Source organism: Camelus dromedarius, chromosome 16 (genome assembly GCF_036321535.1).
Source record: "Camelus dromedarius isolate mCamDro1 chromosome 16, mCamDro1.pat, whole genome shotgun sequence".
NCBI lineage: Eukaryota > Metazoa > Chordata > Mammalia > Artiodactyla > Camelidae > Camelus > Camelus dromedarius.
This window is the reverse complement of record NC_087451.1, coordinates 27627212-27653670: the sequence shown is the minus strand read 5'-3', so window position 1 is coordinate 27653670 and position 26459 is coordinate 27627212. Positions and strand designations below refer to the sequence as shown.

The 26459-nt window shown below is 61.3% G+C and overlaps 4 protein-coding genes and 1 long non-coding RNA gene across 16 annotated transcripts; 2 read left to right on the top strand and 3 right to left on the bottom strand.

Annotated features, from left to right (window-relative positions):
- Positions 1 to 540: 540 nt before the first annotated feature.
- On the bottom strand, positions 541 to 2494 carry LOC105102235 (L-xylulose reductase). The gene is made up of 8 exons (XM_031469390.2): positions 2363 to 2494; positions 2158 to 2255; positions 1522 to 1676; positions 1383 to 1425; positions 1211 to 1310; positions 1054 to 1118; positions 845 to 962; positions 541 to 737 (listed from the first exon to the last, which is right to left on the bottom strand). The coding sequence occupies exons 1-8, from the start codon at positions 2412 to 2414 to the stop codon at positions 634 to 636; spliced, it is 735 nt and encodes a 244-aa protein (XP_031325250.1). The 5' UTR covers positions 2415 to 2494; the 3' UTR covers positions 541 to 633.
- A 1332-nt stretch (positions 2495 to 3826) lies between these two features.
- LOC116157854 (uncharacterized) lies at positions 3827 to 13308 on the top strand. 2 transcript variants are annotated; one of them, XR_010384501.1, is made up of 3 exons: positions 3827 to 3998; positions 4384 to 4478; positions 12030 to 13308. It is a non-coding gene; the product is annotated as an uncharacterized LOC116157854 (long non-coding RNA). The 2 variants fall into 2 exon arrangements; XR_004142125.2 differs by having other exon boundaries at positions 3833 to 3998; positions 12549 to 13308.
- On the bottom strand, positions 4848 to 6764 carry LOC105102236 (carbonyl reductase [NADPH] 2-like). The gene is given in 9 exon segments (XM_031469391.2): positions 4848 to 4995; positions 5089 to 5206; positions 5380 to 5396; positions 5399 to 5443; positions 5577 to 5676; positions 5769 to 5811; positions 5904 to 6058; positions 6150 to 6247; positions 6713 to 6764. Coding segments are annotated over 9 exon segments (732 nt in total). The 3' UTR covers positions 4848 to 4891.
- Positions 13309 to 16223: 2915 nt separating the features above from the next.
- On the bottom strand, positions 16224 to 21192 carry RFNG (RFNG O-fucosylpeptide 3-beta-N-acetylglucosaminyltransferase). Of its 2 annotated transcripts, none has more exons than XM_064495356.1 (8): positions 20843 to 21192; positions 20284 to 20332; positions 19611 to 19713; positions 19321 to 19474; positions 18939 to 19027; positions 18694 to 18859; positions 18100 to 18185; positions 16224 to 17120 (listed from the first exon to the last, which is right to left on the bottom strand). In XM_064495356.1, exons 1-8 carry the CDS (start codon positions 21146 to 21148, stop codon positions 17117 to 17119), a joined length of 957 nt encoding a protein of 318 aa, XP_064351426.1. In that variant the 5' UTR covers positions 21149 to 21192; the 3' UTR covers positions 16224 to 17116. The 2 variants fall into 2 exon arrangements, with proteins under 2 accessions (XP_064351426.1, XP_031325263.2); XM_031469403.2 differs by lacking the exon at positions 16224 to 17120 and adding an exon at positions 17141 to 18024.
- Positions 19713 to 26420, top strand: GPS1 (G protein pathway suppressor 1). Of its 10 annotated transcripts, none has more exons than XM_010995499.3 (14): positions 19713 to 19943; positions 22180 to 22272; positions 22816 to 22997; positions 23465 to 23641; positions 23868 to 24003; positions 24100 to 24177; positions 24304 to 24364; positions 24761 to 24846; positions 25051 to 25145; positions 25255 to 25360; positions 25437 to 25517; positions 25599 to 25736; positions 25808 to 25942; positions 26019 to 26420. In XM_010995499.3, the coding sequence occupies exons 2-14, from the start codon at positions 22195 to 22197 to the stop codon at positions 26091 to 26093; spliced, it is 1428 nt and encodes a 475-aa protein (XP_010993801.1). In that variant the 5' UTR covers positions 19713 to 19943; positions 22180 to 22194; the 3' UTR covers positions 26094 to 26420. The 10 variants fall into 10 exon arrangements, with proteins under 10 accessions (XP_010993801.1, XP_064351423.1, XP_064351421.1 ...); XM_064495353.1 differs by lacking the exon at positions 19713 to 19943 and adding an exon at positions 21227 to 21321 and having other exon boundaries at positions 23477 to 23641; positions 24307 to 24364; XM_064495351.1 differs by lacking the exon at positions 19713 to 19943 and adding an exon at positions 21227 to 21321 and having other exon boundaries at positions 23477 to 23641.
- Positions 26421 to 26459: the final 39 nt, after the last annotated feature.

Genomic DNA, 26459 nt, shown 5'->3' with positions numbered 1-26459 from the left:
ATCAAACAGGTGGGAGTACCTACACCATGGAAGTGGGCAAATTCTGCAGCTGGAGCTTGTGCTGTGCCTGTGTTCAGTACATGGTGAATAACTCAAAAAGTTGAGGAAATGTTCTCAGTAGTTGAAAACCATCGTCTGATTCAGCAAAGAAGTCACTCAAGTCAACAAAGTAGTGACTTTCCAACACTGCCTCCTCAGTTCACTTCTGTCTTTTATGCGCTGACTTCCAGGAATCCCAGCCAACGTTTGTGTTCAAAACACTACTGCTTCCACCCCAGAGGCCTCTCTGGACCAGGCCAAAGGCCATCCTTGGTCAAATTCACTAGCCTCCTTAGGAGCTGGCCTTCTGGAAAGTTCCATCTCCCAGCCCTGCCAGGGACTTAGCCAGGCCTGCAGACCTCAGGCTGGGGAGCCAGGCTGCCGCCCGGCCTGGGATGTGAGTTGAATGGGCGTCTCTATCTGGGACTCACTCCCACACTCAGCCCCTGAGCTCTGTGTCTTCCAGCCACTCGACAGCAGCCTAGGAATCAGCATGCAGGCTGGACAGAAGAGTCAGGTTTATTGGAAGGATGGAGAAGGGGAGGGTTAAGGTGGGCTCAGCGTGGAACAGGAGTACGTGTGGGTGGAGGGGGCTCAGGTGGCCAGGAAGCCCCCATCCAGCGGCACAGTGGCGCCCATGATCATGCTACTCCGGTCACTCAGCAGGAAGAGGATGGTGTCCACCACGTTCTCCACCTCTGCGGGCAGGGTGGGGCTCAGGGTGTGGGTGAAGGGAGCTGCCCTCCCACCCCTCACCCAAGCAGGTTACTGGTATAATTCCCAGCTGGGCTCCTGCCTGACTCACCAGCAAACCTGCCAAGTGGGATGCGGTCCAGCATGGTCTTGGCCTTCTGGGGGTCGCTCCAGTTGGCCTGGCCCATGGGAGTCATCACCACTGTGGGGTTCACTGCGTTCACACGGATCTGCCCCAGGACAGTCAGGAAGTCAGCAAGGTGGGCTGGGACTCTCTGGGCAGGTGGGCTGGGGGATGGGAGGCCTTCCAGCGGGGCTCACCTTGTGTGGCCCAAGCTCCAGAGCCATCCCCTTGGTCAGCATGTCTAAGGCACTCTTGGTGGAGCCTGTGAAGGGGGACAGAGTGTGGAGAGCCTGAGCTGGGTGCTCAGGCCTGAGGGGAGGGGCGGGGGGCAGGGCACAGCCAGGGTTGGCTCACTGTAGACGCTGTGGTTAGTCAGGGCACGCTGGGAGGCCTGGCTGGAGACATTCACGATGGATCCTGGGGCTCCCCGAGCTATCAAGCCTCGGGCCACGATCTAGAATTGCAGAGGGAGCATGAGGCAGAATGTCACCCACCAATTCCCACCCCTGCCCTGAAGGCAGCTCACCTGGGACACTTGGATGACAGCCCGAAGGTTCACATCAAAAGATCTGGAGGTAGGTATGGATAGACCCTGGTCAGGGACAGGGGCTGCTGCTGCAGGGGACAGCCCTTCCCCCCAGGGTCCTCCACCCTCACTGGCTCACATGTCACACGCCTCCTTGGTGACCTCCAGGAAGGGCTGCAGCAGTGCCACGCCGGCATTGTTCACCAGCAGGTCCACGGGGCCCACGCCTTCCAGTGCTCGCTCTGTGGCCTCCCAGTCACCCAGGTCCACGCAGACAGGCTCTACCCCTGGGCACTAAGTGAGGTGTGGGGAGGTCATCTACCAGAGGCTCCAAGAAAGCGTACAGCTGGGCCTCTGCCACCAGTCGGAGGGGGGCTGGATCTGGGTGACCTTTCAGTCTCACAAGCAGAGAGGTTACGGGGCCCAGAGGAGCCAGTCACCTTTTGGGGGCTCAGAATCCCAGGCTAATGCGGGGGACAGGGAGTTAACTGGGCCTCTGGACAACTCTGGGCTTGGGTAACAGGAACCTGGCCCCGCCTCCGGCCAGCCCACTTCCTCCCTGCGCCTGGGGAGCCTCTGGCCCCTGGCCAGCAAGACAGCCATTTCTGCCTCTTTCTAAATCCAGGGGGCGTCGTCATTCTCCCGACTAGTCAGCTGCCCACGGAGGCGGCGCGCCCGGGGAGGGAGGCTGGTTAGGGTCCTTGCTGAGCCCCAAGGCCCGGCGCCCGCGTGTCCCCGCCCGCCCCCTGCTGGGCTGGGACAGGGCGGCGCCTACCTCGCGGACCAGGCTGTCCAAGTCGGCCTCGGTTCGGCTCACAGCCACCACCTGCGCACCCACCGCGTGCAGCGCTTGGACTGTGCCGCGCCCGATGCCTGCGGGGAGCGCGGCTCAGGGCGAGCAACCCTCCCCGGCCGCCCCCAGCTGCCCCCAGCCGCCCCTCCAGCCTACCATTGTCCGCCCCTGGCAGACCCCAGCCCACCTTTGCCCGCCCCGGTGACAAGCGCCCGGCGCCCTGCGAGCCCCAGATCCATGAGGTCCGGCTTAGCCCTGCACACTGCGGCCGCCCTACTGCAAGCCCAGGGGTCCAGGAGGGCGCGGGGCGGGGCGAGGCGGGCCAATCGCAGGGCGGTATTCTGGCGGGAGGCGGGGACATTCAAATAGCAGCCTGCCCACGGAGGCGATTGGTCGAAATCGGTAGGCGTGGCCGGGGCGGGGCAGGCGGGGAGGGTCCCCGCCGGACACTGGGGCGGGGTTTTTCAAGCTGCTGGGTGGCGACTCTTCTACCCGGGGCGCTAAATTGGTTTAGCTGACCCTGCCAGCATTTTTCCCTTACCAAGATTATTAGAAAAAAAACAGGTGTGGTAGTTAATAGCAGAAAGAATGTGTAACTACACGCGAAATGGAGAACTCAGTGCCAACATTTTCTGTTTTGTTTCTGAGAAGAAAAGTTTGGTGAAAAGGATCGCATGCTTTCCTCCCCCAGACCTGGGAGTGGCTCACGCCGGCTCCCTTGTAGTGCTCAGAGGGCAAGGGTTTAGATAACCCAATAAGCCTGAAGAAGAGGCCAAGACCAACGACCGTGGGCTTTAGCCTCAAAAGGAGTTGAAACTCTAGCTCACTTGGCCAGCCCACAGAAGGCCACAAGCACTTTAAAAACATGGGTAGGATGGGAGGGGATAGGCTTGGGGTCACTGGGGTACACAGTGAACAGCAGAGGCAAACATTGCCCTGCAGCTTTAGGGTCAGTTACAGATGTATGTGTGCTCCCGTGTCCACGTATTTGCTGGCTCCCCCTGTAAAACCTACTTTGTTCTGTGGGTCATGGTGGGAAAGTCTAGAAACACTGCCCTGAGAACCTTCTGAGGCCAGGAGTAGGGAATTGGTGATTGCAGGGCGGTCGGGTCACTGGGGCCAGAGAGGTGGACAGTCTGGAGAAGAGGATGGCCAGGGCCAGCAAGAGTCAGATCTGAGAAACGCCTGGCGGACAGCCAACAAGCCCCTACCAGACCTAGCCCTGTGGTGCAGCCCACACCGCCTGGCCACCCAGCACACCCTGCCGTCTGCTTCTAACCTTGGACCCTGCCCTCTGCCTGCCCCAGGCTGAGGGTGGGAGACAGCCCCCAGCCTGTCCTTCCTGAAAGGCCCATCTGCCCAGGTCCCTGCACTGGCTTTTCCTGGCCCCCGGAATGGTGTCCAGATCCTTTCACTTGTCTGTGCTCCTCACTGAGCCAGCTGGACTGACCCAAGCCAACTTTGGCACAGACCTTGATTTAGGAGGCCCTGCAGCTGGCCAGAGTGGCCTCAGCACTCCTCACCCTTGCTCCGTGCCCTTTGCTCTCCCAGCCCAGTGGTACCAGTGCCTGGAGGGCCCCACCCCAGTCCCTCATCCCTTGCCCCACCCCAGTCCCTCATCCCTTGCCCTCTTGCCCAGGGTTGGACACTGTGCCAGTCCAGCTGACTGGTCAGCTCAGGCCTCGTCACACTCAGAAGTCATGTGACACTCAGGACCTTGACCCATGCAAGCACAACTGAATCCCAGCAGGCCCTACCTGCAAGACCCTCTAGCCGCTCAGGCTGCAGAGCTGTTGTGCCCAGATTCAGGCCACGGACAGTAGGTACAGCAGCAGCTGTGGACCCCTCCCCAGCTTGGGCTGCCCTCTCGTGGGTGGTCTTGTGGGGGAAGGTGTGCCCCAAGGTGGAGCTGGGTTCCTCAGGGTTGGATAAACTGTGCTGGTCCAGCACCCCGCTCCTCACGCCCAGGCTAAGCGTTCAGTCCCATCTCCCCTAGGGCTGGCCTATGGTCCAGGGCATCTCCCCAGACCCTCCTCAGACCCTCTCCCCTCTGCTGCCGGCAGCAGTCAAAGCGAGGACTCTGGGCTGAGGGACGGAGCCAGAGGTGCAGTCAGGAAAGGTGGCCACAGGCTGCCCTCCGTCCTCTGCCCAGAGCTGGTTGGGTGTTTTGTCAGGGACGTGGATATGAGGAATCTCTTCCTTTGCCAGGAATCGCGGCCAGTCAGCTCAAAGGCAGGGTCAGCGGTGGAATGGGGGCGTGTCGGGGTGCGCTTCGAATAGGCCACCTGCTCACTTCTTGGAAGGTGAATGTGCCCCTCAGCCCCGACCCTCCCCTCCCCAGCGTCGCGGCGAGCCCATCCAGAGCCCAGGGAACTCGCCGGCTGCAGGAGAATGGCCTGCGTTTATTTAGGCAAATCCACCCCGCACCGCAAAAGACGCAGTGGGTGGGGGCGACAGGGGCGGGGTCTCACGGCAGCGCGGGTGTGGGTGCCTGAAATGTGGACTGTGGTCTGGAAGTGGGGCGTGCTAGTGGGGCGGGAAGGGGAGCCCAGGCCGGTGGAGCCGAGCAGTGGGGTGCAGGCGGCGGGCCCTGTGGCGGGCGCAGAGGGGTGGGCCGGGGGCGTGGCCGGGCGTGGGGCGGGGCCCGGTGTAGAAGCGCGGCGGGGCGGGGAGCGGGGCCGAGCGTCATCCGCCTGGCCGTCCGGCGCAGCGCCATCTAGGAGGCCAGGTGCCCGGCGTCCACGAGGATGCCCGAGCCGCTGGTGGAGGCGCTGCGGTCGCTGAGCAGGAAAAGGATGCTGTTGACCACGTCTTCCACCTCTGCGGCGGGCGGAGGGCGGGGTCAGCGCGGCTCGGCTCCGCTGGCTGAGCCTGGCCCCAGCCGCGCCCGCCGCTCCGCGAAGCCCCGCTGACCTGCAGACTTCTTCAGCGGGTGGCGCTCCTTCAGCTTCCGGGAAAAATCGGGGTCGGCCGAGAGGAGCTGGCCCATGGCCGTCAGCACCACCGTGGGATTCACGGAGTTCACCCGGATCTGGGGCTGGGAGGCCGGAGGGGCAGCCTCAGGTGGCCGACGAGCCTCGCCCCACAGCCCCTACTTACCTTTGACACCCTCTGCCCAGTTCTCGCCCCCAGCCCCCAGCCTTACCCACCACCCGTTCCCCCCCAGGTCCGGGCCCCCGGCGCCCCCAGCGCCGCCACACGCACCTTGTATGGCCCCAGCCCAAGGCCATGGCCTTGGTCAGCATGGTCATTGCGCCCTTGGTGGAGCCCGTGGACGGAGCGCAGCCCCACGGGCCCTTAGGGATTCAGCCCGTTTTGCATGCGGCCCAGCCCGGGAGTCCAGCGGCTCCTGCATGGAGTGGGGTTCGGGGGGGGGGTCCAGGCTGGGTAGAGGGACTCACTGTAGACAGCAAGGTTGGGGAAGGTGACGTGGGCCACCATGCTGGCGACATTGACGATGGAGCCAGGCACTCCGCGGGCGATCATGCCTCGGGCCACCATCTGGAAACCAAGAGAGGGGGCAGCCTGACCCCACCCAGCACACCCCAACCTGGGCCACGTCAGTGCTAAGCCACACCCTCCCACCGGCACACCTGGGACACCTGGAACACAGAGCGCAGGGTCACATCGAAGGACCTAGGGGCATTGCAGACAGACAGACAGTGGCCATGCCCGCTCTGCCTCCTCAGCAGCCCTCTCCCCAGTCCACCTCCTCTCCCACTCCCCACCTGTCAAAGGCCTCCTTGGTGACCTCCAGGAAGGGCTGCAGCAGCGCCACGGCAGCGTTCTTCACCAGCAGGTCCACGGGGCCCACGCCGCCCAGCATCTGCTCTGTGGCCTCCCAGTCACCCAGGTCCACGCACACAGGCTCTATCCCGAGGCACTGAGAGGAGGCATTGGCCAGTGACCAAAGGGATGGTTCTGGCAGGTTCTGAGGGTCACGGGCCTGGGCTGCAGTGGGCTGCACACCTCACCTCCTTGGAGAGGCTGAACAGGTCGGCGTTGGTGCGGCTTATGGCCACCACTCTGGCTCCTGAGGCATGCAGGGCCTTCACAGTGTCGCGCCCAATCCCTGCAAGGGTGCAACTGTCAGGCAGATGGCCCAACACGTCTGGGTCAAGTCTGGGGCTGGGGGCTGCAGCTTTGCTGCTCAGGAAAGAGCAGTGAGAGGGTGCTGGCCCAGGAGGTGGTGGGGGTCAGAGGCCCAGCACCTGGGATCCGGCCAAGGGAGGCCCAGAGGGCAGCTCCTTCCTGCCAGGCTGGGGGAAGAGACCTGGGCTGCCCAGTCTGAAGGCTGCCCTTTCTGGAGGGGCCTTGCATTGAGCAGAGAGGGGCTCATGTCCGGTCCCAGTGGGGCCTGCTGGGTGGCGGGGAGCGGCCCAGGCCCGGGTCTGTGGCTCGGTGGGTGGAGTCGGGGGGCAGGTGCTGGCAGGAGAGGCTGTGACAGGCATGAAGGGACACGCAGACCCCCAACGTGGGCCTGTGAGGCTTCAGGTCTGGCCTCTCCCACACCCCCACTTGCCCGGCTCACACCTACCTTTCCCTGCCCCTGTCACCAGGGCCCGAAGGCCACTGAAATTCAGCTACATGATGCCAACTCCAAGCCTCTGTCCAACAGGAGAGGCAGGCGTGGAGGGTTTATAGGCCTGGGCTGGAGTGGGCTGGGTGGCAGTGGGGTGTGGTGTGTGGGCTGGCCCGAGGCAGGCAGCACCAGGCCGCCTTGCACTGCTTCCTTGTACACAGAAACCTGCCTCCCTGGAAGGGGCCACCCTCCTCACCCACAACCCAAAGATGCCAGCCAGAAGCTCCATCCTTGGTTTTGGAAAATAAATTAAAAAGAAACCCTGGTGTGGGTAATATGCCCCTTCCTGGCTGCTGGGGGAAGGTGGCCTGGAGCTGGCCCCTGCAGCCTTGGGCCAGTGCCCCTGGGTGATGGCCAAGGCACACTGTGCTCAAGGCTGGCCCCCTACACCTGCCAACCCCGACTGCACCCTGGGGTCTAGGTTGGGTGACGAACTGAGCGCACCGGAGAGTCCTAACCCTGCTGCTTGCAGTCACCCACAGGATGGGTGGCTCTGCTCAGTGTGCCCACAGCCAGCTTCATGCGACCTTCTGTTCCTTCCACACGATTTCCTCCTGTTTCTGTGGATATAAGTCAGCAAGGCCACGCAGTTCCTCTGGTGTGTGCCTCACGCCCTTTGTGGGTCTCACTGCATCTGTCACCCCCTGGGCCCTCCTGAGACTTGAGTCTGGTTGAGGGTTTGTAGCAGGAGAGGCGGAGGGCTGGGTGCTCTGAAGGACCAGCGGTTCCCTGCAAGGCAGCGACCTCAGGGTGGCGGTTTCAGGTTCTTCAGGCAAAGTGGCCCAGACTGGGCTCCAGGGAGGGGGCTGGAAGGGCTGCTTCCACTGGGAGAGGAGGCTCAGCACGGCAGAGCGGGCCCCCATCCCACTGTCCCAGGCTCACTCCTTACCAGCTGATGCTGCGGCTTTAAGGACATGGTCCCTGCTGGGTTAGGAATTCTGCTTGTGATTCAGGCTGAGATGCTGAGTCTGGTTTTGGAAGTATCCCCCAGCAAAGCAGCATCTCCTCTGCGGCTACCCCAGATGCTCTCAGGTCCCTCATGCAGGCCTTGGGTGGGAATGTCCCTCCCCCCGGGCTCTTAGAGGCGACCACCCTACCCTGTGATGTGTCAGCTGGGAGCCCAGGGCACATGACCAGGCGGGCTCCGGGGCTGGGAGACCTTGTGGAGGACACAACCCACTGCTCCAGCAAGTGGGTACCAGCCAGCCCCAGGAGAGGGGCAGAGGGCCTCACACCCCGCACGCCCAGCACACACCCCACAGCCAGCACAGCTCCGACACTGGCCCCACACTGCACTGCGGACTGGTTTTCTGCTCTTGAGATTCTGGGTTCTTCAACCTCCAGAATTGTCCCTCAAAGGCTGCTCTCTGCCCTGGGGTCAGAGGCTATGGGCCTGAGGCGAGGGGGAAGGGGAGGGGGTGCCTGCACCCCAGGGCAGCAGCTGGAGGGGATCAGGGCTGCCTGAGGCCAGGGTGTGCAGAGGCACCCCCACCGCCTCGCCCCAGCTCCCCTGGCTCCTGACGCGGGCTCATCTGAGTCTCCAAAAGGAAAGCTGTGTGCTCCTGCCTGAAGCAAAGGGAGCGACCCCGTACGCTGGCTCACGCTCCGTGTCCACGATGCACGGGGCAAGCCACGAGCCCCTCCCTGGGGCTGGGCCCACGTGCACTAGCTTGTGTGCCAAAACCGCAGCTCTCTTGCGTCCAGTGTGTTTGATGGGTTAGCTTTGCTCAGAGAGGTCTGGCCCTGGCCTGCTCTCCTGGGGTGGGATCTCTGGGCCCCACAATGGCCTGCCTAATGGGAGCGTCTTGGTTGCTGGGGGTCTTGCCCACCTGATGGCCCAAAGTGCGACTTGTGCTCGGGGCTTCGGGAAAGCGCGTGTCATTTCTGACCTCTGGGAACGGCTGGGTCTAAAGGACAGCCAGCCACATGGGCAGAAGGAGGTAAGGCCCCAGTGAGTACCACAGCAATACAAACACCACGAGCTTCCCCGGGGGCAGTACTCCGTGTGTGTTGTCACACGTCTGGCTGCAGTCTGGCTCGTGTTTGGACCCTCCCAGACTCTGTCCTCTGCGTCTCTTCCTTCAGCTGAGTGCTGAATCCTTCTGTTACGGTACTGATCACAGGTACCACACTTTCCTGAGGTTGGTGGGTCACTCTAGCCAGCTGTGGGAACTTGGGTGTCTGGGAGACGGGCCGCACCCTCTGGGCCTGGAAACCAAGCCTGTCTCCAAGCACAGGGGTCTGGGAGCAGCGGGACCTACTGGGCTCCTGTGACCCATCCTGGCGCTGCCCCTTCTTGCAGGTCAAGCTGAGCCCAGGGCCCCCTCTTGCTCCAGACCCTTCCTCATCCTCCACTGCTCCTGCCCGGTGCCCACCAGGCCCACTGGCTCTACCGCACTGGGAGCCTTTGGTCTGACCATGTCCCCAGGTCCCCCTCCCCCAGGCCAGGCCACCTCTGCTCCCTGCCAGGCTCCCCTCCAACTTCTTGGCTTCTGGGCTCAGCTGGGGTGTTAGCTCCTGTGAGGGCTCCCCCTCTGGGCTCTGGCACCTCAGGTGTTGACTCTCAGCCCTCTGGCCACTCAGTCACTCATGTTCCCTCTGCCTTGCAATCACCTGCGTCCTCTGCACCCCCTGTTCCTTGGCACTTGTGAGAGATGCTTCCAGCATGTGTCTGCAGAGTGAATGAACGAACGACACACCCTAAAACGAGGGTGACAGCCACACGCTGTGGCTGCACAGAGCACAGGCCGTGACCCGCGTCTGCGCAGGGAGCCTGCAGTCGAGCGGGCGGGGCAGGGAACAGGAGCAGGGCTGCGGGTTACCCTCACAGCGGTCAAGGCCCCCACCCCTGGCTCCTCATCTGGCCCATGTCCCAGATGGGTGGAAGTGGCTTGTTCTTGTCCACAGGGCTGTGACCAAGAAAGCGCTGTTGACAGCGAGGCCTTCTTGACACAGGGCAAGAATCCTCGAGTGGAGTTTAACTCCCCGGGCAGCATCAGGCCTCAGGCACTGCAGGGGGACTTCCTGGAGGAAGCAAGAGGCAGGTGCAGCTGAGAAAAAGCAGGAGGGGACCCTGGGAGGGAGAGGAAACCTGTCCAGGTCACTGGGCACAGGTCACCATTCCCGTCACCGCTTGTGTGTGCGCACAAGAGGGGACACACATGGGGACACACACAGGGAGACACACAGACACAGGAGGTCCCCGTGGGTGGGCCTGGGGAAACGCTCACCCTCTGGGAGAGAACCCAAGGGCCACCTCGATGGCATATTTTGCCTTCTTCTGGGCAATGAGGAAGTTGAAGAGATCTAAGGCCTCCCACCCCTGCTTTCCCGGACACTGTGCTGGTCCTTCCAGCTCTCAAGACAGTCTCTGTGTAGCCGGCAGCCAGCCAGGGCCACTGTGCTGAGCTGACCCTGTCTGTCGGGGGCGTGGCTGTCCAGGTCTGTCCGCAGGGAGGGGGATCCCAGGCTCAGGCTGCCCCAGGAGCCCAGCGCGGTGGGGGGGTGGCCTCGCCTCCAGGAGTGTCTGTGGCTCAGCATGGGGCCCTTCCTGCCATGCGCACCCCCCACCGCGTGTGTGTTTAGAGGGGTCTGAGCTCACGGCACCCTGAGGAAGGGCTTTCTGCACGCCTCCCTTGAGGACCTGGGCCACTACCTGTGGCCCCGCCATCGAGCTGGGGCCACCCTTCCTGGTCCCTCTCATGTCAGCTTGTGCTTGTTGGCTCTTTTCTTCACCAGCAGGGCTGAGTCCCAACCCTGCCATCGGGGCTCAGAGTCTCGGAGGGGACAGTGACATGCAGGGAGGGGACTCCACGTGCAGTGGGCCCAGGGGCGGAGGGCCGTGCCCGGCAGTAGCTGATGTGGCCGGACTGGGGGAGGACCACTCACTGCTGAGTCTCAGTCCTCAGGACATCCCGCCCCCGCCTGCATCTCCCACCTCCTGGAAGCCCTGGCCCCGCTCTGGAGGGCTCTGCCCTCTGGGAAGCCGACTTGTTCCTGGCTTGACCCCAGGCTTTTGGAGAAATGAGAGAGAGGCTTGAGGGCCGGGGTTGTTGGCAGGGGTCCCCCTCCCCAGAGGCTCCTGGCTCCCTGGGATCGGCACCTGCCCCTGGGGGAGCCGACAGCTTCTCTGATGGGAAAAAGCCTGCGGTCCCTGCCCACCCCACCCCCATATCACGGGATTATAGCGTGACTGGTGGGGCTCTGAGACGGGAGGCTGTTCTCTTTTGCCGAGAGATTAGGCTCTTGGTCATGGGAAGTTCTAGGGGAGGAGAGTTGCAGACTTTTCCTGAGGCACAAAAGCTCCCTGGGTGCCTGTAAGGTGATGCTGCTGGAGAAAGCCACCTCAGCCACTCCTGGAATTAGACCTGAGTGGCCGGCAGGGGGGCAGAGCCAGGGAGGGGGCACGAGCTCCCTGTGGCCCTGCCCCGGGGCCTGGGGGGCCCCACAGCCTTCTGGGGGGGGAGCTGACCCCAGCCTGGAGGCCCAGGGCCCCCAGCACTGAGCCTGGAGCTGAGGACCTTGCTCTTGCTCTTGGGTCCAGGATAACTTTCTTGGGGGTGAGGAGGGGTTGCAGGTCAGGTTGCTCAATCCTCAGCTTCTCCTGCCTGCTCCCACATACAATGAAGCTTTTCTAAACCGAATCAACAATTGTCGGGGCCCCCCCAAGCAAGACTTGAATGCAGCTGTTACAACTGTGGTCTGAGAATGAAAGGAAAGCTGCCTCAAGGGCCGGCGGGGCCAGAGCATGTGTGCTCAGCTGGGCGGGCGTGTGCTCAGCTGGGCGGGCAGGTGCTCAGCTGGGCGGGCAGGATGCCGTCGGCAGGGCTGGGCAGAGCTGTGGCTCTGGACGAGGTCTGCACCCATCCTGCATGGACGGCGGAGTCACCCTGATGCCACACATTCCCATCTGTCAAGTTTCGGAGAGATCTGCTGTCCTGGCCAACTTTTCAGGGTGCAGGTGCTTCTCGCTGCTCCTCTTAAAAGACGAAGGACTGCTGACCCCCCATAACCTCAGGTGGCGTGCGGGAGCTGTGACTGGGAAGAGCCTCTGTGTCCTATTAGAAGTTACTCACGAAAAGGGTGTTGCTTATTAGCTTAAATGACACACAATGGCCCATGTCTGGGAACCCTGCCTCCTGGGTAACAAGCGTTCAGCTAAAATAACTTTGTTGAGCTCACAGGAAACCTCCTGACCAGGCTGGGATGAAGAAATGAACTCGTCCCCTCCAGAGTCTGGCTGGAACCAGCCCTTAACCCTTTCATCTTCTAGCGTAAAAGGAGCCTGAATTCTAACCCTGGGAAGATGGTCTCTGGCGCATCTCACCATCGTCTCGGCCTGCCGGCTTCCCTTGCCCCAGCACGTCTCTGCTCGGCGTGTCCTGGGGCAAGCAATGCAAGCTTGGACTCTGCAGCAGAGCCGCCCTCTCGAGCCGAGGCACCTTCCTGCCATGTCCCTGCTTTTTTTCTTTTTTTCCTTTATTTTTACCTTTTCGTTAATGGAGGTGCTGGAGATTGAACCCAGGACCTCATGCATGCCAAGCGCACGCTCTAGTGCTGAGCTCTACCCTCCCCACCCTCCTCCTCCTCCTTTTTTTTTTTTTTTTTTTAATTTGAAGTATAGTTGATTTATAATGTTGTGTTAGTGTCTGGTGTACAGCACAGTGATTCAGTTATTTGTATATAGATTCTTTCTCATAGTCTTCATTATTTTAGGTGATTCCAAGGTGTTGAATGTAGTTCCCTGTGCAACGCAGTGGGACCTTGTTCTTTTTCATTTTCCTTTATTTAGTTTCTCTTCCCCGTGAACTGTGCTCAGAGACCTTGCTTCACACTCCGTGTCAGTGACGTGCGATCCCAGCTGCAGACGAGGTGACTGACGCTGGCTGAAACCATGGGAGTTCATTGCTCCCATGATGGCGAGCAAGGGATGACACCACAGCTGCCACCAGGGCCGTCAGAGACCCAGGACCTTCCCCCCCGCGCACCCTGCTCCTGCCTCTTCACGTGGTCCAGCTGCCCTGCCTGTGATGGTGGCTGTGGGGCTTCTTCAAGCCAGTGAAGCCTGGGGAGTTCATGTCCCTCCCGGGCTTGGGTGGTGAGTCTCCTTTTCGCCTTCATCTGACTTTCTTCTTGTTCCTCCATTTTGCCAGATGATGTGAGGGTGACTTAAACTACAACACGCTGGGCCCCGAAGGTAGAAGCAACCCAGGGGGTGCGGGTCTAGCTCTGTGGTAGAGTGCGTGCTTAGCATGCATGAGGTCCTGGGTTCAATCCCCAGTCCCTCCTCCTAAAAAAAAAAAATAAACAAACCTAATTATCTCCTCCACCACCACCAAAAAAAAAAAAAAAAGGAAGCAGTCTGGGTTCTGGACTCGCTACTTACAGCGGAGCCACCGGGCCCATTGCAGTGGGATGCGAACACGTGGGCTCCCAGGACTTAGTGGTCTCTGCCGCCCGGCCTAGCCCGCCCTGTCAAGTTCAGTCTCTAGCTTAGCTTTTCTTTTAAGTATGAAAAATTAATCAATAAACTAATTCTGGCACCTTTAAAACCTTTACTTATGTATTTATTTTACAATGTCATATTTTTAAATTGAAATATAGTTGATGCACAATATTATATGTTACAGGTATACAATACAGTGATTCACAGTTTTAAAGGCTGCACTCCACTTACAGTTATTACAAAATGTTGGCCAAGTTCCCTGTGTTGTACGATATATCCTGGTAGCTTGTCAGGGACAAATCTGATGGTTTGTGCCTCTTAACCCTCCACCCCCATCTTGCCCCTCCCCTTTCCCTCTCCCACTGGTCACTGAGAGTTCCTTCTCTACATCTGTGAGTCTCTTTCTTTTCTGTTGTGCAATAACTAGTTTGCTGTTTTTTAAGATCCCACAGGTAAGTGATATCTTACAATATTTGGCCTTCTCTGTTTGACTTATTTCACTTGGCATAATGCCCTCCAAGTTCTGGCACCTTTAATTGAAGTAGAGTCAGTTTACCGTGCTGCGTACATTTCTGGTGCACAGCATCATGTTTCAGTCATACATACACATGCGTATATTCCTTTTCATATTCTTTTTCATTACAGGTTACTATAAGATATTGAATGTAATTCCTTGTGCTGTACAGTAGGACCTTGTTGTTTATTTTATGTATGGTACTTAGTATCTGCAAATCTCGAATTCCCAATTTAGGCCTTCCCAATGCCTTTCCCCTCTGCTAACCATAAGCTTGCTTTCTGTGTCTGTGAGTCTGTTTCTGTTTTGTAAATAAGTTCATTTGTCTTTTTTTTTTTTTTAGATTCCACATATGAGTGATAGCATATGGTATTTTTCTTTCTCTTTCTGGCTTACTTCACTTAGAATGACATTCTCCAGGTCCCCCCATGATGCTGTAAATGGCATTATTTTATTATTTTTCATGGCTGAGTAGTATTCCGTTGTATAAATATACTACATCTTCTTTATCCAGTCATCTGTAGATGAACATTTAGGTTGTTTCCATGTCTTGGCTGTTGTAAATAGTGCTGCTATGAACACTGGGGTACATGTATGTTTTCGAATTGGAGTTCCTTCCAGATATATGCCCAGAAGTGGGATTGCTGGATCATATGGTAAGTCCGTTTTTAGTCTTTTGAGGAACCTCCATACTGTTTTCCACAGTGGCTGCACCAAACTACATTCCCACCAGCAGTGGAGGAGGGTTCCCTTGTCTCCACAGCCTCTCCAGCATTTATTGTTCGTGGGCTTTTGAATGGTGGCCATTCTGACTGGTGTGAGGTGATGCCTCACTGTCGTTTTGATCTGACCAGTGGAAACTTCTGACCCTAGAGATTTCTGTGGGAATGTTTTTGTCAGTAAGTTCAAGTTATGTAATACAGGGATATTTCAATTTTTAATTTCATCTTGGTTCACTTTTTTTTTGAAGAAAAGTATTTTTAATTGTATTTTTTATTGAGGTGTCATTGATTTACAATGTTAGTTTCAGGTGTACAGCAAACTGATTCATTCAGTTATGCATCTACATACATACATGTTTTTTCAGATTCTTTTCAACTATGTTACGTCAAGAAATTGAATCTAGTTCCCTGTGCTCTGCAGCTGATCCTTGTTTATCTATACTGTACATATTGGCTCACTTTTTAAGTGGCATCTTTACTGAGACGCCATTCGCATATCAAAAAGTGTAGTTTTGAAGGGTATATAATTCGGTAGGTTTTTAATTTTTTCCTTTTTTTCTTTTATTAAAAAATTAACTTTTTTCTTTTTCTTTTTGTTTTATGAGAGGGAGGTGATTACGTTTATCAATTCATTTATATTTGGAGGAGGCACTGGGATTGAACCCAGGACCTCGTGCATGCTAAGCACATGCTCTGCCAATTGAGCTACACCGTCCCCTATTTTTTGTTTTTCTAATTAAAACTTTCCTTTTTGTTTTTGTTTTTATTCTTAACTCAGTAGTTTTCATTACATTCACAGAGTTGTATAGCACCACCATAATCTAACTCCAGAATGAAGTTAATTCCCAGTATATTTTTCATTTTCTAGATACAATTTTGATTAGCCTGGTATCCCTGAGAGGCAGATTCAGATACAAACATCATTAATTCCCATTATTTGCGGAAGTACGAAGTCGCTATGAATACTGAATGACGTAATGCTGGGCCCTTGCTCTTGGGGAAATACACACACACACACTTTGCCGAGATTAGCATCTCGAACCCTACAAGCAACTCATCCCTGTAGACTCTGTTTCCCCTGTTTTACAAAAGAGACGAGGAGGTTCGGAGGTGTGAAGCGACCTGCCGGAGGCTGCCCCACCCAGAGGTACACGGCTGGGATTCAAGCCAGTCCCGCCGGCCCGGAGCCTGCGCGGCCTGCTTGCTCCGCACTGCCCCCTGCTGTCTGCATCCTCTCCCGGCATCTCTGAGGCAGAGCCTGGCCTGGTTCTCCCGCAGCTGGGGTGGGCACATCTGGCGACCCAAGGTTTTCACCGTTCTTCCCGTGTCTGAGGGTGACCAGAAAAGCAGCTGTTGATTTTGGGGTTGCAGATAAATTTTATCTTGAGGGTGAGCTTGCAAATACAGAATCTGCAGATAACAGGGCCAGACTGTGCTTCCAACCCCCCAGGAAAGGCCCCGCCCACCGGCAGCCCCGCCCCGCCCCGCCCCCGGAGGGCTGGCCCACTTTGGGGCTCACCCCTCTCCTAGTGCTCCCTCAGCGCCTGGTGCTCAGTGACGCTCCGCAAGTGGCTGTCCAGAAAGTGTGAGCGGGAGGGCCGAATGCATGCAACTTCATTTTGAACCTTATTAACAGAATTTTAACTTTTGCTCATTATGCATCTGCTGTATGTCTACTATAAAACATATTTGTTACTTGTAAAATGTCAAAAAGTGGACAGAGAAACATTTTTTACCAATTTCTTGTGTATTTTTCAGAGGCAATCAAGCAAACATTTCTCTGAGAAGTAGACGGACCACCCACTGGGGCAGACCTGGCAGCGTCAGGGTGCCGGCCAGCCCCGTCTCCCCTTGGAGGGTGCTGGGCTTGGGGGTGACTGCTCCCCTGGACCTGGCGAGGAGGGAGCCTGCACCTCTGAGGCTGGCCGTCCCGGTGGGAGGCTGAGGCTGCCCCAGCTGGGGAGGGGCACTCTGGTCCCATGTGATGCTGCCCTGAGTCTGTGCTCTGCGGAGGCCCCCGTGGCTGGGGCCTGGGAGGCTCAGCTCATGTCTAGGTCCCGAGGAGCTGCTGCACATCTCACGTCTGGGAACGTGAGGGGGAGTGGCCGCTGAGCACAAACAGTCCCCGGTGACCTGCCAGAAACCTCTCCAAGGGACCGGTGCCCCACCACCAGCCTTTGCTGACTCCAAGCTGCTTGTTTGGGTACTTTACTGCTGGCCTGCCCTAACACAGAGACACATACGTCTGCCCCCCTCTGCACAGCACGCACACGTTCGTACCCACCTACATAGCAGCATACGCTCATTTACACAGCAGTTCACACACACGCGTGAACACCCGTGAACACCCGTGAACGTATGCACACACACTCATGGACGCTTCTGTGCCTGTGAGACACACACACACGTGCCACAGCGTTCTGAAAAAGCAAGCAAAACACCCAGGAAGTCTGCCTCCTGGGGCGAGGTGTGTCATGTTCCCCTCGTTTCTGCAGGATCCCCACCCCCATGTATGCTCCGGGTCACGCCGGGGAGTCCAGCGGGCAGCTCAAGGCTGACTGGGAGGCCGGGAGGAAGGCAGCTCTGCCCAGGTGGAGCTGGTCTCGGGGCAGAGCCTCACAGGGAGGAGCTGAATGCTGTGTGGCCCCGTCCGGAGCTGAGCTTCCATGTGTAGCCGGTTAACTAAGACAAGGACCAGAGAATAACAATCAAGCCTTTATTCACTCGCTGCAGCAGCCAAGCAGGAGCAGAGGGCAGGCGCTGCCTCCCCTGTCTGTTTCTCCTCCCTGGAAAAGTACCGTCAAGGTGAGTCCGCTGGCAGGACGGGGATGTCTCACTGCAGGGGGACCCCAGGCAAGAGGCTCCCGCTGTTTTAAGGACGTGGGGTGGGGGGAGGGGATGGGGAAGCACTGAGCAGTGAGTCAGCCCCTGAGTGGAGATGCCTGGGCTAGGAGTGATCGGTGCCAAGTGCAGCCGGCCAGGGGCCTGCGTCCCGGCGTGCAGCTCCCCTCAGAGGCAGGGCGGCCCTGGCTGGGCTCCGAGCCTGGCGTGTGGAGGGCAGCCCCCCTGGGAGGACAGCCGGCGCAGCCGCTACAGTCCCCGCTGCTTGGCTGCGAGACCTCACCCAAGACCCTGGCCTGGAGTCCCCTCTCCAGCAAGGAGGGGAGCAGGATGGAGCCCTGGGAGCCGGATGCCAGCCCCGTCCCAGGCCCCCTCACCCTTGGGTGGAGGCCCTTCAGGTGACAGTGGGGGCTGGGCTTGGAGGAGGAGCATCCTGCACGCTGCAAAGCCTGGACCCCAGGGCAGGAACACGGCGCCAGGCCTGCCAGGGGCCATGTAGGAGTTGGCAGGCCAGCCCGAGTGTCCCCCTGGATGAGGCCGTGGCCGTAGCCACCTGGGGCAGCTGACTGAGCCCAGGGCGGGCAGTTCCTGCTCCCTTGGGCAGCCGTCGCCCACCCACACTGGGGGCAGAGCCAGAGCCACGTTTGGGTCACGGGTCGAAGGTCACCGAGAAGCGAGGTCATCCTGCTTCCGCGCAGGACACCAGTCTGTGTCCGGGTAGAGAAGGCAGTGGATGGACTTAAACCTGGGAGGGAAGTGGGGGTCAGGGCTGCAGGCAGGGAGGGCTGGTGCCAGCACGCCTCCCCTGCCCGCCCCTCACCTTGTGGGGTCCTGCTCCCGGCTGAAGCCTCCGGCCACGTTCACCACGTTCTGAGGGTTCTCAGGGCCCCCATAGCTCAGGGTGACCTGGGGAAGAGGAGGAGGGACAGTCGCTCTCTTCGGGCCAGCGTCTCCTGCTGTGCCCTCCAGGGGAGAGGCCGCTCGGCCTCCCAGTTCCCCAGAGCCCCCGACCCGGTGCCCTCAGGGCAGACTCAGGAGCAGCACTGGAGGGCGACGTGGGCTGAGGGCCGCGGGCCGCAGGCCGCGGCCAGCATGCAAGACACCTAGAGAGGTGGCTGGCGCACGTGTGGGGGTGAGGGCTCTGCAACCCTCTGCCCAAAGCTGATCCTCCCTCCCGTCACCCCCGGACCGCTGCCCTGGGCCCATCTGCCTCGGAAAGCCCAGATGCTACCCTTTTCAAACGGGCTTCAACATTGAGTCTGGGAGCCCCCTACACCCAGGATCCTGGGGCCTGGCAAATTTGCCGGAGTGCTGGGACCCACCCCTGAGTCCTTGCTCAACCAGGAGCCCACTCGGGCGCCGAGTGGGATGAGCGCGCGGGACCCAGCAGAGGGCAGGGGCCGGGCGGGCCTACCTGCTGGAGCACGGAGTTGGGCGGCAGCCTCTGCAGGTTCTCCAGGTGGGAGTGGAAAAGGGAGCTGTGCAGCAGGCGGGCACCCAGCAGCCCCTCCACGATGTAGCCCACCGTGCAGTCGTCCGGCAGCCGCACGCGCTCGGCGGTGCTCATGAAGCTGCCCAGGCTGGGGGTGGGCAGTGGAGGACAGGTCAGCGCCACCCTATCTCTGTACCCCCAGCCCGCACTCTCGCCGCCCCACTCACCTGGCCCAGGGGCTCATCTTGAGGGCCAGGCCCCGGCTCAGGCAGAACCCGGCCCCGCCTGTAGCAAACCAAAACTTGACGGTGGTCACCTGGGTGGAGAGAGCTGGCAGTCAGGGCTCCCCACCCTGACTCTTCACCTAAACACCCCGGGGGTTGTCCTTAAGCCGCCCTTCAGGGCTCCTAGGCAAGCGACAGAAGGCCCCTCGGAGTGCCGGGGAACCCAGACTTCTCCCATGCAGTCTCCTGTGGCCCCAGCCCCTCCCATGGCCCCTCCTCACTGGCCCAGCTCCCGAAAAGCCCCCTCTGGGTGGATCGGACACCTGCCTCTTCCCGGCTGGGGTCTCCATGCTCTCAGCTGCCCCTCCCCGGCCCCAGCACTCACGGTGCCACCTTCCTGGACCCGCTCGGTAGCCTCGATGGGGTGGTCCAGGCTGGGCCGCCCCAGGTAAACGTCCTGGCTAGGTGAGAAGGTGGCCAGCAGCTGCAGCAGGCCTTCCGAGTTCACGTAGTTGTCATCGTCCACGTGGCAGAACCACCTGGGAGAGGTGCAGGACTCTCTGGAGCGAGGCCTGGCCCAGGGGGAGAGGCCTCCACCCCAGGCCCAGGGGTGTGGGCCCAGCCTCGGCCCTGGGCACTCTGGGGGGAGGGCATGGGCGCGCAGCCACCACGTACTTGCGTCCGGACTCGATGAACTTGTCATACTCCACCGACATCTTGCAGCACAGAGCCTGGCGGGTGTGCACAGCCGAGCAGTTGGTGTTGACGACGTGGCTGCCTGCCAGGTGGAGACACAGAAGCATGGAGGCCAGGGCGAGGCCCACTGCCAGCCCACCCCACTGAAGTCAGGGCAAAATGCAGCTGTCCTGCTCAAGGCTCCAAGGCGGGGTACAACGGTTGACCTGTCGTGGCCCCACTCGGATGACCCTGCTGCTGACCTCTGAGGTCCAGGCAGACGACAACCATTGAAGCCTACAAGGAGAGACTCGCCCGGAAACAGGACTTGAGGTGAGACCATCCTGATTGAAGCAGGCCTGGAAGGGACGGTTCCTTACTGGCACCTCTTCAGGGGACATGGCTCTAGCCAGGGACCCTGGGAAGTCAGCCAGTGGCCGAGGGAGGCAAGGGAGGCAGAGCGTGGCTGGCAGAGTGGGCCCTGGACGCTGGGTCAGTGCCAGGTGGGCATCCTGACTCTGTTCTCTACCAGTTGTGTGACCCTGGGAAGGTGCTTCAACCCCCCCCCCCACCCCGCCTGCACACAGCAGGGGGCCGTGTGGCACTGGACTGAGGGACACCTTGGAGGAGGCCTTCAGGCAGGCCAGCAGGGCTGGGCTCGGGGGGCACGCACCTCCCTGGAGCTGCAGCTCAGGGTCGTCCCCGTCGGTGAAGATGAATGTCTGCGGAGAGACAGCCTGTGAGGCATCGGGGTGGGGGGGCAGGCTGAGCTCAAACAGGTTGGGGTCACCGAAAAGGGGGGGCAGTGTTCCAGGGATAGCCTGCCAGAACACTCAGCACGCCTGGTGCCACTGGGGCTGGGCCTGCTCTCACTGGAGAAGTTTCTGGGGTCTCATCCAGTATCAGCCGGAGAACCCACCCAACACTGAGCCCAGAAAGGGGCGGGAGAGGGTGGACATACTCATGGTCTGGGGCTTGACTGCCCTGCTGGGGACACAGCAGTGGGCAGCGGGTCCTGGGCGGGGTTGAAGGGGGGGGGTCCCAAGGCGGAGGTGCCGGGTACAGGTCCCAGGTGGAGGATCCCAATGGTGGATGTCCAGAGGGCAGGAGTCGTGGAGGGGGTGGTGGCAGTGCCGGGATGGGGGTCCCAAGGTCGGGAATCCGGGGGGCAGGGATCCCAGGGCGTGAGAGGCGGCCGGGGTCGGCGGGGTCCCCCGGCGGGCGGGGCCCACCTGCCGTCGGGCGCGGGAGATCCAGGTGCGCAGCAGCAGCCCCAGGCGCGGCCCATGGTTTTTCCGGGTGGTCTTGACCGCGATGAAGACGTCGTCGGGCCGCAGGAGCGGGGAGGCGGCGGGCCGGGCAGGGGGCGCGCGCGGGCCGGGGTCGGGGGTCGGGGCCCGGGTCGGGGCCGGGGCCCGGGTCGGGGCCGGCACGGGCGCGCGGGACAGCGGCGGCGGCAGCGGCAGCAGCAGCAGCGCGGCCAGGGCCGCGGCCAGCGCGAGGCAGGCCCGGCACAGAGCCCCCCGCGCGCGGCTCATGCGGCCGCGGGACCCGCGGGCACCGCCCGGCCAGGCGCGCCGCGGTCCCTTTAAGGGCCGCCCCCTCCCGCGCCACGACCCGGAAGCGGCGGTCGCGCTGCCCCGGAAGTGGACGGCGCGCTGCGGCGGGGTGGGCGAAGATGCCGCTGCCGGTTCAGGTGTTTAACTTGCAGGTAACGAGCCGCGGCCGGCGGCTCCTCCGCGCCCCCGTCGCCGGGCCGGAGCGGGGCCGGCCGTGCGCGCCCCCCGCGCGGCGTCCTCCCCGCGCCCGGCCTCCGGCCGCAGCGTCCCGCCCGTCGGCCCCGCAGGCCCGGCGCGCTAACGCTCTCTCTCCTTCAGCAGCCAGCCAGCTCTGTGTCAGGGTCGGGGGGTGCAGAGAGTCAGGAAAGAATGAGGGCTGGCCCGGCCCCCCGCGCGGCCGCGTCGTCAGTGGCAGATGTGCACTGCGCCGCTCCCAGCGGTAGGTCAGAGCTCTTCCAGCCGGGCACGGCCGGGGACTTCAGCCTGAGTGCCAGCCTGTCGGCCTGTACGCTGCTTTATGAGGTACCTTCCAGGACAGGGGCCAGGACCAGGGCGCCCAGGCGACCCCCTCCCGCCTCCCGGCCGCGGCCCCGTCCCGCGGCGGGACTCGGCCCGGCGCTGCCTCTCCGGCTGCTCGGACGCGCCCGGGTCGAGGCCGCGTCCGTTTCGTCCCTGTTGCTCGGAGGAGGCTGCGTCAGGATGGCGGCTGGGAACGCGTAGGGACCCTCGGGGGTCCCTGGGTAGCGGTCCTCCGGCATCTGCTTCCAGCCCCAGAGATGGGCTGTCGCAGTCCGGCCTGGGGTTCAGCTCCTGAGCCGCCAGTCTTGCGAGGAGGCTCCCCCTATGTGGCCGCGCTGGATGTGGTGGGGGTGCGGAGGGGCTTGGGGGACAGGAGCCCGCCCACCCGGGAGATGGCAGCCGGGCTCAGCTGGGGCACACTGAGGGTCTCTTGTCCTCCCTGGGCGACCCCTGCTCGAGGTGCCAAGGTGCTGACCTGTGCTGTGTTGCAGGGGGCAGTGGAGCCCATGCAGATTGACGTGGACCCCCAGGAGGACCCGCAGAACGCGCCCGATGTCAACTACGTGGTGGAGAACCCCACCCTGGTACAGAGCCTGGCAGGTGCTGGGGGGGGAGGTTGTTGGGGTGTGTCCTGCTGGGAGGTCCAGGCTAGGCTCCCCACTCTGACCATGGCTTTTCCTGATCCAGAACCGTTAGGTCTCATAATGGGTTCCTAGTCAGCTCCAGAGTCTGCACCTGCTTCTCTGCCCCGGAGGAGCCCTGTGTGCCAGGCCGCCCCGCAGGTGGAGTTTCACCACCAGGGCAGGCCTTCCTCGCGGCCTAGCCTGGGAAGCACCATCTCCTTGCTGCTCAGCTTCATAACTGGCAGTTACGGGCCAGCGCCTGTGTGTCTCTGGCCACTCACCCCTGGGCGGCGCTCTACTCGAGGCCCATTCACTGGCCCACCCTGAGTGGCCTCTCGGCACCTGGACAGTAGTTTATTTGGTGCCCACATGCCTAGTTGTTCCCATAGTGGATGCAGGGTCTCTCGAACCCAGGGAAGGGTTAGCATTCAGGCCCTTGCTCCTGACTCACTGGCCGGGGCTTGGGGTCTGGGGTCCCAGCTTGCACCATCCCCCCACCCCCAGGACCTGGAGCAGTACGCGGCCAGCTACAGCGGCCTGATGCGCATTGAGCGCTTGCAGTTCATTGCTGACCACTGCCCCCCACTGCGGGTGGAGGCCCTGAAGATGGCCCTCTCCTTCGTGCAGAGGACTTTCAACGTGGACATGTATGAGGAGATCCACCGCAAGCTCTCAGAGGCTGCCAGGTGAGGCTGGGGCTCCGCAAGACAGGCAGGGGCGCAGGCACTAGGGGCTGGGTGTGGTGTGTCTCCATCGGGGCCAGTCTGGGTAGGCGCCCTTCCTCTGCTCCTGCAGCGCCTGGTCCCACGACACAGTGAGAGGGCTTTCTTGTTGAAAAGCCAGGAGGGGCGGTAAATGGCCCATTGGGCTAGATTCTCACTCTCCCAGCTGAGAATTCAGGTTCTCTCCATGTCATCCTGGGCTGTTTTTGCACACCTATGTGTGTGCAGTTCTGACACTGAGCAGAGCCAGTGGAGAAGACAATGTGATTCCTTCTCAGCACGGCCACAGGGCCCGTTTCCCGCTTGGCTTCCCCACCAGGCTGCAGGCTCCTGTGGTCGGGACTGCCCCTGTGCCAACTGGGCGCTCTCCTGGTAGGGGTGAGGGCTGCTGGAAGCACCCGCCTTCCTGTACGTGGGCCCTTGATGGCCAGGTCCTCCCTTAGGGAGCTGCAGAACGCACCCGACGCCATCCCAGAGAGTGGTGTGGAGCCCCCGCCCCTGGACACGGCCTGGGTGGAGGCCACCAGGAAGAAGGCCTTGCTGAAGCTGGAGAAACTGGACACTGACCTGAAGAACTACAAGGGCAACTCTATCAAGGAGAGCATCAGGTGCGCGGGGTAGTGGAGGGGCCCACCGAGGGCGCCAGGTGCACCTTCGGAGGTGGGGGCAGCCAGGCCCAGGCGCGCGAGGGGCAGGGGTGGGGGCAGTTCCTTCAAGGAGAGCATCAGGTGCATGGGGTAGCGGAGGGGCCCACTGAGGGCGCCAGGTGCACCTTCGTTGGGGGAGCAGCCAGGCCCAGGCCCCACCAGCGTCCACTCGTGGCCGGACCCACAGGCGCGGTCACGATGACCTGGGTGACCACTATCTGGACTGTGGGGACCTCAGCAACGCCCTCAAGTGTTACTCCCGGGCCCGGGACTACTGCACCAGCGCCAAGCACGTCATTAACATGTGCCTCAACGTCATCAAGGTGGGCCCTGGGACGGATGCTCTGAGCGGGGCCGCAGGGCGGCACTGTTGGTGGGCCAGGGTCGGGTGCCCCAGGCTGAGTCCATCCCACCCGCAGGTCAGTGTCTACTTGCAGAATTGGTCTCACGTGCTGAGCTACGTCAGCAAGGCCGAGTCCACCCCGGAAATTGCTGAGGTAACACTGGCTCTGTGCCCCTCAGACTCTGTCCCCAGTGGCCCTCATCCTCCTGGAGTCGCCCTTCTCTCCTCATAGGCTGAAGCTGGGACCAGGGTTGCTCATGTGTACCCCCTTCCTTTGCAGCAGCGTGGGGAGCGTGACACCCAAACTCAGGCCATCCTCACCAAGCTCAAGTGTGCAGCAGGTGAGGGCACCACAGCAGACCCTGTCCCAGCTGAGGAAGCCCCTGGCCCCCACACCTATGTCACTGTCCAGCTCAGGTCCCGCATGGGGAGGCTAGTGTGTGACCTGTGGTTGGGAGTGGCAGTGTGGTTTTTTGACAGCTGCTGCCATGGCGGTCCCGTCCGTGTCCCATGTCCATCCCCCAGCCCCCGGGCACATCAGCCCACTAGACCTCTGCAGTGGGAGCAGCAGCTGCCCAGACTCCCAGGGCACCTGGTCCAGTGTCGCTGGTGCTCCCGTGGTCTCATTTCTCACGGGCCTGCGTTTCTGTCCCTGACACTGAGGGTCGTCTGGTGTAGGCCGCCCTGGCCCCTTCATCCTGGTGCTGGGCTTCATCCTACCCCCACCCCATCCCCAGGCCTGGCGGAGTTGGCTGCACGCAAGTACAAACAGGCTGCCAAGTGCTTCCTGCTGGCTTCCTTTGATCACTGCGACTTCCCAGAGGTGAGGGTCTCCAGGGAGGAGCCTTTGCTGTGGCTGAGAAAGCAGAGTGAGGGCTCTCTGCTGGGGTGTCTCCTGCACAGGGTGGGTCCCAGGTGTCCTCCAAGTGGGCAGTGGGTGGGTAGGGTGGGGGGACCCAACCCAGACTTCTGTCCTGCCTGCCTGTGACCCGGGGTCTCTGCACCCACCTCCCTGCTTGCCCCTCAGCTGCTCTCTCCAAGCAACGTGGCCGTCTATGGCGGCCTGTGTGCTTTGGCCACCTTTGACCGTCAGGAGCTGCAGCGCAACGTCATCTCCAGCAGGTGGGTGGCGGGGGGGTGGTTGCTGGGCCCTTTTCTCCGGCCCTGCGCCCAGCCACCTTCAGTGGGCAGGGGGCGAGTGGGGCTGTTCTGAGGAGTCTGCCATCTGTAGTTCTTTCAAGCTGTTCTTGGAGCTGGAGCCACAGGTTCGGGACATCATCTTCAAATTCTATGAGTCCAAGTACGCCTCGTGCCTGAAGATGCTTGACGAGATGAAGGTGAGGGGCCCGGCCCGGCCTGGAGGGCGGTGCAGAGGTCCCGGGGCCGCCGTCCCTGACCAGCTTTCCTCACCAGGACAACCTACTCCTGGACATGTACCTGGCCCCCCATGTCAGGACCCTGTACACTCAGATTCGCAACCGGGCCCTCATCCAGGTGAACAAGGGGATAGGGGCCAAGGCTGGGCGCCGCGGGTGCACTGGAAACTGGGCAGCTCACGTCCCCTCTGCTCCACAGTATTTCAGCCCCTACGTGTCGGCAGACATGCGCAAGATGGCCACGGCCTTCAACACCACAGTGGCGGCACTGGAGGACGAGCTGACGCAGCTCATCCTGGAGGGGCTCATCAACGCCCGCATTGACTCCCACAGCAAGGTAGCCAGGCCGCCCCCGGCGGGGGTGACATGAGGGGGCCCCGGGCCCTACTGAGCCCTGTGCCTCCCCAGATCCTGTACGCCCGCGACGTGGACCAGCGCAGCACCACCTTTGAGAAGTCTCTGCTGATGGGCAAGGAGTTCCAGCGCCGCGCCAAGGCCATGATCCTGCGGGCGGCCGTGCTGCGCAACCAGATCCACGTCAAGGTGCGGGCAGGGGTCCCAGGGAGAGGGATGGGGACGGTGTGTGCGCCTCAGGGCTGAGTGGCTGTCTCCACCACAGTCCCCTCCCCGAGAAGGGAGCCAGGGGGAGCTGACACCGGCCAACAGCCAGTCCCGCATGAGCACCAACATGTGAGGACCCCGGTGGCCTCCAGGACGCCTCGCCCCACCTGCTCCAGGCCTCCCACCTGCTCCCGCAGCACGTCTGGAGGCATCGACTGTGGCCTCTTGTGGGACCTGGCTGCTGGATGATGTGGCCCTCGGCCCCTTCCCTCCCCCTTGCTGCACCCTGTGCCGGGGGCCCTGGGGCAGAGGTGGGCTTTGCTGGAAGGGGGGCCTGCAGGGCTCACCCCTGTGGCACTCAGGGCCCCACCCGGCAGCACACTGCCCAGCCTCCATGTTGGTGCGTCGTCTGGGGCTACAGTTGTTGAATCTCAGTCCATTAAAGGGCAGCCTGAGAACACCCCGCACCACTCCTTCCTGTCTCCGTGGGGTCCTCTGG

What these genes read in the sequence shown, in the direction of transcription:
- GPS1 (XM_010995490.3), top strand. Translation starts at nt 21,539, where the DNA reads ATGAGGGCTGGCCCGGCCCCCCGCGCGGCCGCGTCGTCAGTGGCAGAT. An exon ending in TGGTGGAGAACCCCACCCTG is followed by an intron (nt 22,273 to 22,815) that starts GTACAGAGCCTG and finishes CCCCACCCCCAG; the next exon opens with GACCTGGAGCAGTACGCGGC. An exon ending in CCACCCCGGAAATTGCTGAG is followed by an intron (nt 24,178 to 24,303) that starts GTAACACTGGCT and finishes CTTCCTTTGCAG; the next exon opens with CAGCGTGGGGAGCGTGACAC.
- LOC105102235 (XM_031469390.2), bottom strand. Translation starts at nt 2,414, where the DNA reads ATGGATCTGGGGCTCGCAGGGCGCCGGGCGCTTGTCACCGGGGCGGGC. An exon ending in TGGACAGCCTGGTCCGCGAG is followed by an intron (nt 1,677 to 2,157) that starts GTAGGCGCCGCC and finishes CACCTCACTTAG; the next exon opens with TGCCCAGGGGTAGAGCCTGT. An exon ending in CTGTCATCCAAGTGTCCCAG is followed by an intron (nt 1,311 to 1,382) that starts GTGAGCTGCCTT and finishes CTGCAATTCTAG; the next exon opens with ATCGTGGCCCGAGGCTTGAT.
- RFNG (XM_031469403.2), bottom strand. Translation starts at nt 21,148, where the DNA reads ATGAGCCGCGCGCGGGGGGCTCTGTGCCGGGCCTGCCTCGCGCTGGCC. An exon ending in TCTCCCGCGCCCGACGGCAG is followed by an intron (nt 20,333 to 20,842) that starts GTGGGCCCCGCC and finishes GTCTCTCCGCAG; the next exon opens with ACATTCATCTTCACCGACGG. An exon ending in AAGATGAGCCCCTGGGCCAG is followed by an intron (nt 18,860 to 18,938) that starts GTGAGTGGGGCG and finishes GCCCACCCCCAG; the next exon opens with CCTGGGCAGCTTCATGAGCA.